The 7780-nt window shown below is 36.7% G+C and overlaps 1 protein-coding gene across 4 annotated transcripts in view; it reads left to right on the top strand.

Annotated features, from left to right (window-relative positions):
• LOC107590282 (calponin-3-like) overlaps nt 1–7780 on the top strand; it is a 32963-nt gene that overhangs the window by 4355 nt on the left and 20828 nt on the right. The window contains exon 4 of one of the 4 annotated variants that reach the window (XR_001609763.1): nt 5019–5245. The exons of 2 other annotated variants lie outside the window; for them this stretch is intronic. Coding sequence is in view for 1 of the 2 variants with exons in the window: in XM_016278992.1 (XP_016134478.1) it covers nt 5019–5249 (231 nt within the window). In the remaining variant the exon portion in view is untranslated. Of the gene's footprint in view, nt 1–5018; nt 5250–7780 lie in introns of those variants that run through there. One more of the 4 variants, XM_016278992.1, reaches the window with a different exon arrangement.

Raw genomic sequence — 7780 nt, 5'->3', positions numbered from 1 at the left:
TCCCTCTCTCTCTCTCTCTCTCTCTCTCCCCCCCCTCTCCCCCCTGTGGTTGTGTAATGAAGGGTTGTGAGCAGAGCAGCCGAGGGGTCTTGTTCTCAGGATGTGGCGAGACCTGACTGGCTCCTCGGCCCAGCTGCTTGACTCCTCTCACATGTCCCTGTGGGGGCGGAGCCAAGCAGCATCGGGTTTCTGCGTTACCGTGACGCTGCAGTGCTTGAGCAGTAGAGCTCAAAGGTCAGAACAAACCAGTCTAATCTCTGACGAACGACCATGCTAGTATTCTGTTCATCTCTAATTAGCGGCTTCTGTCCTCATGCTGACGTCACTTCCCACTTTTCCAGTCAGCCATATTTATTTAATGGGTCTTTTTTTTTTTTTTCATGGTAAAAGAGTTTATATAAACTTACTTCATCTCAGAAAGTAGTTATATTTTGCCTTAAATTCAAACGAAAAATGGAAATAATTTTCAAATCTATTTATTTAAATTAATTATATTAACATAGATGTACTGCTTTATTATAAAATATTTTTATAATGTAATGTATTTTTGTGTGTGAGTATAAATGTATACTATTAATTTTAAAACTTTAAGATGTTTTTTTGCACTGTGACATTCATTGTAGTGTTATTTTAGAATTATTTATAGTATTTATTTTTATTTAGCTTTAATTTATTTTTATTTCAATTTATATTGTAGTAATTTTAGTACTTCAACTTAATCTGCCAAGGCCACATTTCTAATTTTCATGTAGGTGTTCATCTAATATTTATATTGTATTTCATTTCAACTTATTTCAATTATCAAAACAATTTTTTTTGTTTGTTTTAGTTAACAAGACTGTTTCATTCTTTGCTGTTAGCTCATTTCTCATTATTGTTATATACTATATAATCACCTTTTCTGGACACAATTACTATTATAAACAAGTATTTTAATTTAAATAATAATTTTAAAAATCTATAATTTCAATAAATAAATAAATAAATATATAAATGCAAAATCTGCTAAATGCCACCTCCAAGACAAATGCAATATGACTTTTTTTTTCTTTCTTTTTTTTGTGAGATTCACCTGCATATATTTGTTATAATATATAATGCATGTTTAAGGAATTTTTTTGTTTAAGTTTTATTGTTTATTTGGAATGTGAAATTACAATATAAGTACCAGGTGGCCTTTGATCCGCTGTTGCACTGCGACAGCAGGATTTCCTTTTTAGTCCAGCAGACAATGTCTAAGATCTTCTTTAGGGGGTCCGGCACCCCTATTGTGTCTGCGCGGTGAGGGATCGTCCTTCAGCATGACTCAAATATCAGCTGTTTGTTTTAACCAAACTTGAGCATGTCAGTGAAGGGCTGGGGCCAGTTCCTCCACATACCAGAGCGCAATTGGGGGAAATGGGGGGTCAGGTCTGAAATCCGGAGGTGAAGAGGGGGTGGATTTAGTCCTCTTTTAGCCATAAAAGGAAATAAGTGCGTCACGTTCCTCATGAGCTCCAGATGTGTCAGCACAAGCCAAGTGTCTCGGCCTGATTCCGCATGCCGCGAGGAGCAGTCAATAGTGAATACTACTGTTCACTAATTACAGCTTATGTTAATACGTCAGTCTAGACCAAAGTGCGTACAGTTGTGTAACTTTAATAAATATCAGATTTTGTTTGCTTATCAGATTTGGCATGTGGCAAAATCTTTATTAGTTTAAAAAAAATTAACAGTTGCATAATAACCACAGCTTATTTTTATTAAGACTGAAATCTAAAAAACTGTTGGTCAAGATCGCTTTAAAAATTGATTTCAAATCAGCAATAAAACTGATAGCACTAGTATTATATATTTTGCTTCTTTGCCTCAAATTATGCATAAAAATAAAACAAATTTAGGTTTGAGCAAAAATATTCTTGAGTAAACAAACGGGATGATATCAGAAAGATGATTGGCTATTTTAATGGGGAGCTACTATATTGAGTGTCTCGATTTCTGTCGTTAATTTTCTTTGTCTTTCTTTCTCAAGATCATCTTTCAATAATTAATTTCGAATCAGCAAGGAAATGGTATATATTTTGAATTTTTTGGCTTAAATCACACACACACAAAAAATTTAATTTTTAGGTTACAGTAAAAATGTTCTAGAGTAAACAAATAGGTGATGCCTCTATCAGAAAGATGATTGGCTGTTAAAGTGGAGAGGCGGGACTTGCTTTCCTACTGCCGCTCCACTGTAAAAAAATAAAATAAAAAAGGTTTTACCTGTATTTTGAATTTTGCACTTCATTGCATTGTTTTATAGGGTTAACCAGAAAAAAGTAATGGATAATGTCCTGACAGAAAACAGTGTGCTACAGTGTAGGATAGGCTAAATATTAATTTTTCTTAATAGGGAATTCACGTTATTCTGAACACATCAGCTTTGTGTTTTTCTAACACTTGATTTATGTCGTGTTGAAGTTTCACACAATGGCCATTTCAATTTGCACCGCACTGATGACAGACTCAAATAGCACTCTGACAGCTTGGCCTGTGCCCATAGCAAACGCTGGCCAATCTCTGTACACAATCCAGCAGCCCTTCAGAGCTGAAGTCAGCATCTCTCTGTTGGGTGACAGTGATCTCATTCCCCGAAGTGAACTCGCAGGTGTGTGTGAAATGTAAATACAGGCCGAGACAGATCGCCCACCTGGTGGTCCAATCCATGCCCATCCCCATCGCTCATCTGCCTCCAGGTGCAGGATGGGAAATGGAGTGTCTTAAACTGTTTGGAAACTGGCAATAAATTAAATCCGAGCACCGGTGGGCCTTGAAGCAGACAGAAATGAACTGAAGCATATGTGAGTGGAAACGTCCCTCACCTCTGATGTTCTCACGTTGGCCGTTGTCCTCGGTTCCTGCCTCGTATCGGTTTCAGCTCTGAGCAGACAGAGGCTGGTTTTTTCCAGTGTTAATGTGTCTGAGCAGTCGGTGTAAGATGATTTCTCCAGACCCCTGGGCTCGTCTCCACTGAAGTCTGACCGCCTTCCTGTGCCGCTCGCTGTCTCCAGTTTTGAACCAGAAAGCTCATATTTCTCCAACTCAGAGGACTCTGTACTTTATGCTGGCTTCTTTCTGCTGTTGTGTCTTAGTCTATATACTGTAAGTCAAATCAATAAATTTTTTGTTTGTATAGCACTTTTACAATCCAAAAGCAGCTTTACAGAAAATCCCCTGAATTAATTAATGGTGTTTCCCAGAGTGTGTCTGCAAATTCACTTGATGTTCACTCAGAGAGTGTGTTTTCTTTGATGCACATTCAGCACGCCACTGATCCGACAGCCCCAAAACTGTGTTTTTCTAACACTTGATTTATGTCGTGTTGAAGTTTCACACAATGGCCATTTCAATTTGCACCACACTGATGACAGACTCAAATAGCACTCTGACAGCTTGGCCTGTGCCCATAGCAAACGCTGGCCAATCTCTGTACACAATCCAGCAGCCCTTCAGAGCTGAAGTCAGCATCTCTCTGTTGGGTGACAGTGATCTCATTCCCCGAAGTGAACTCGCAGGTGTGTGTGAAATGTAAATACAGGCCGAGACAGATCGCCCACCTGGTGGTCCAATCCATGCCCATCCCCATCGCTCATCTGCCTCCAGGTGCAGGATGGGAAATGGAGTGTCTTAAACTGTTTGGAAACTGGCAATAAATTAAATCCGAGCACCGGTGGGTCTTGAAGCAGACAGAAATGAACTGAAGCATATGTGAGTGGAAACGTCCCTCACCTCTGATGTTCTCACGTTGGCCGTTGTCCTCGGTTCCTGCCTCGTATCGGTTTCAGCTCTGAGCAGACAGAGGCTGGATTTTTCCAGTGTTAATGTGTCTGAGCAGTCGGTGTAAGATGATTTCTCCAGACCCCTGGGCTCGTCTCCACTGAAGTCTGACCGCCTTCCTGTGCCGCTCGCTGTCTCCAGTTTTGAACCAGAAAGCTCATATTTCTCCAACTCAGAGGACTCTGTACTTTATGCTGGCTTCTTTCTGCTGTTGTGTCTTAGTCTATATACTGTAAGTCAAATCAATAAATTTTTTGTTTGTATAGCACTTTTACAATCCAAAAGCAGCTTTACAGAAAATCCCCTGAATTAATTAATGGTGTTTCCCAGAGTGTGTCTGCAAATTCACTTGATGTTCACTCAGAGAGTGAACTTGTTGAAATTAAATTAAAATTTGTATTATAAGGTAAAAGTGAGATTAATTTAAAATAAGAAAAAAATACAGTTTTTATTCTTAAAATGTATTTATTTATTTACTATTAAAATCTTTATAGATTTTGAAGCCATTTTTATGTTTTTGTTAGAAGTCTTTTACGCTCACCAAGGCTGCATTTATTTGATCAAAAATTTTACTTTTGTAAAGTTATTATTACTATTTGAAATAACTGTTTCTATTTGAATATATTTTAAAACATAATTTATTTATGTATTTATTTCTGCTCATCTGCTGCTCGATAACTATTATAATTTTTATCATTATCAATGTTGAAAACAGTTGCTGCTTCTGTGGAAACCATAATAAATTTTTTCAGCAGTCAATTTAATGCATCCTTTCTGAATACAAGTATTAATTTCTTTCAAACTTATATTTGAGTAATGATTATAAGTATTATCTTTTAATTGGGACAACTTGATTGTTTTTATTTTACAATATTACTTTTGGGGATTTTAAAGTAAGGTTCAATTTGTTAACATTAGTTAATGCATTAGGTATTATGAACTAATACTGAACAATACTTTTACAGCATTACATTTTGAATTAAATGAATTAACATTAGCCAATGTATTGTAAACAAACATTAATTAGTTAATTAATGAGCAATAGTGTATATTTATATATTAACATAAACCTGGATTAACAATTGCTGTAAAAAAAAAAAAACTTGTTCACTGTTAGTTGATGATGCCTTAATTATAATGTTAATTCATTGAATTTTGAAATGTAAAGTGATGTTTTTGTTTATATTGTTAAGCAAGTGTGTGTGTTTGTGTTTCAGGTGCTGTGTAATGGTCCAGGGACGTGCGTCCCATTGTGTGCCGCTGGGCTGCTCCTGGGTGTCCTGGGACTAAAAAGAGTCTTGATCGTCTATGTGGAAAGCATCTGTCGTGTGGAGACACTGTCTCTATCCGGGGAGATCCTCTATTACTTTTCTGACTACTTCTTTGTGCAGTGGGCATCACTGAAAGACAAATACCCGAAGGCCATCTACTTAGGGAGACTAGTGTGAGGAGAACATATACAGAAATCCTTTTCTGTAGACTTTTTTATGTCTGTATGATGTCGTTTTTTGTATTGAGAATTACATGCATTTTGATACTGTTCTTCACATTCGATTCATTCCTATGCAGTTACTGACGTGCTAAATAGGTTGATGAACGTCACGATAGGCTGATGAAATGTGCTGTTCTACACACCTGCTCTACCTTTTACGCCTCTGAAAGTCAACAAAACTAAAACGAGAGAAGTTTTTACACATGCAGGTGCTTCTAATTGCATTCATAGTTTCAGTGTTTTTTCATGCACCACTGTATGAAAAACAATATTTGTCTTCGGATCACAGGTTTGTCCATTTCAAGGTTATATTGTCAGTCAGTTAAATGGAAGACTTGTTTTAAAAAAAGATGTTGACACCACATTCTTATGTGTGAATACATTTTTCCTCAACATTCCTGTGAAATATTTTCCAGCTCACTGCGCATTTCAGCACTACTTCATTGTCTTCCTGTGCTGGTATGTGGTTCTAGAGGAAATGGTGTGAATTATAGACTAAACGGAGAAAAAAGATGGAAAAGCTGTGATTCTCAGCTGTATTTTTATTTTATTTTATGGGTCTGTAATTTCCAGTTCATCTTGTTTCTAGAGATGAGACGGCACTCTAATACCTGTAGCATGAGGTAGAACATAACCTGATGGTTTCTTTTGTCTCACAGAACAAGCTCATACAGGTAACTAAGTCATTGACTTCTCAGCATAAAGTTCTGCGACTGTGACGTTTCTGAACAGCTGCAAATAGATGATCCCATCAGACATGTCTGGAAGGTATGTGATGTCATGTATAATTTGGTTATTATGAGCATAGTTTGCAACAGTAGCATTGCAGAAATAAAAATCCCATTCATTTTGTCCACAAAGAAATAGATTTTTTTAAAGGAATAGTTCACCCATAAATGAACATTTGAATGCACCCTCGAGCCTTTCAAAATGTAGATGAGTTAGTTTCTTCATAAGAACAGATTTGGAGGAATTTCGCATTACATCACTTGCTCACCAATGGATCCCTTGCAGTCAATGGGTGCCATCAGAATGAGAGTCCAACCAGCTGATAAAAACATCACAGTAATCCACACCACTCCAGTCCATAAATTAACATCTTTTAAAGTGAAAAGGTGACCATTTGTGGAACTTAAAACTCTTTATTGAATATTTTTAAACTCCAGTGAATAAAATGAAAAGAAGATTTTTAGGTAGAACTGATTAGGCACTAGGTAGGTAGTTTTTTGGGGAGGAGGTAAAGACCAACAGCAAGAGTGATTCAGCGTAAGAGAACCCAGAAAGACAGTGTAAATCTACAATGAATCCAGATTGAATCTGAAATTATCATTAACACCATAAAATATTAAACAGGCTTACTGACTTTAGTTACTATAGTCATAAATTCTCTAGACTTATCGGGAAACACTTCATTGTTTAATCTCTCACTGGCTGATACCATCATCAATATAGTCTATATCATTCACAGTCGACCTGGCAGAATTTCCATTCAGTTTCATTCATATATTTTATGTTGCATTTGATTTTTAGTTGGCAAAGGGCCTTCAGCGTCTGATAAAACAGGTCATGTTGTCAGATAAATCACAAGGCGAAGCTCAAAACATTCTGGCATTTTGTTTGTACCCATGTTATTATTAGAAATATTCACGAAACGAAATCAACCTTAGAGAAAAAGTCTTCATGTAGCTGTTTCCGTGTTTACGCTGCGCAGGTTGAGTGACAGCGAGAGATACTGATCTCCTCAGACAAACCACCTTCATGATAGTTGTTTTTTTCCTCATGTTGTTTTCACTTCAGCCTTTCAGACAAAATAACCCTGTAATTAGAGCCCCACCCAGCACATCACACTCAAAGCATCAACTGGTCATTTAAAGCTGCTTGACAATACAGAAAATGACCCACAAATTCAGTAGCCCCTCACTGCAGAACATAAGATACATGGGGCAGGGGGTTGGATCCACATCTAGGGGGTGGAGATGGGTGGGTTTAGGGATCAGGGGGTGGAGACGGGTAGGTTTAGGTCTATGTAAGGTGGGAGGAGTTGGATCTGGATCCAGTCACGCCCCCTGGATCTTGTGTTTTATGATAGACAGTGTTGATTGATTGATTTCTTTTGATAAATTGTGGTTACTTGCGTTTTACCATACCATAGTATATACTATTACCGTAGTATAAGGCTGGTGTCTTATTTGCTTTTTTATTCTTCATTATGTAATATGGAAAGCACTTTTGGTTAGCTCCTGTGTTTTTTATTTTATTTTTATTATTGCCCTGTATGCTATATAAAGTGACTTGCTACCATGGTTAATGTTAGTTTGGGCCATTAGTAACACTAGCAAATATTATCAAATTATTTATTGCTTAACAGACCATTAATGTACAGTCAAATAGAAAGAAATATTCATTTATTAATTGAATCATATATATATATATATATATATATATATATATATATATATATATATATATATATATATATATATATAT

The sequence above is a fragment of the Sinocyclocheilus grahami genome, unplaced genomic scaffold (genome assembly GCF_001515645.1).
Source record: "Sinocyclocheilus grahami isolate Dianchi unplaced genomic scaffold, SAMN03320097.WGS_v1.1 scaffold126.1, whole genome shotgun sequence".
Lineage (NCBI taxonomy): Eukaryota > Metazoa > Chordata > Actinopteri > Cypriniformes > Cyprinidae > Sinocyclocheilus > Sinocyclocheilus grahami.
The sequence above is the reverse complement of the archived record's forward strand: the minus strand, read 5'-3'. Positions and strand labels throughout refer to the sequence as shown.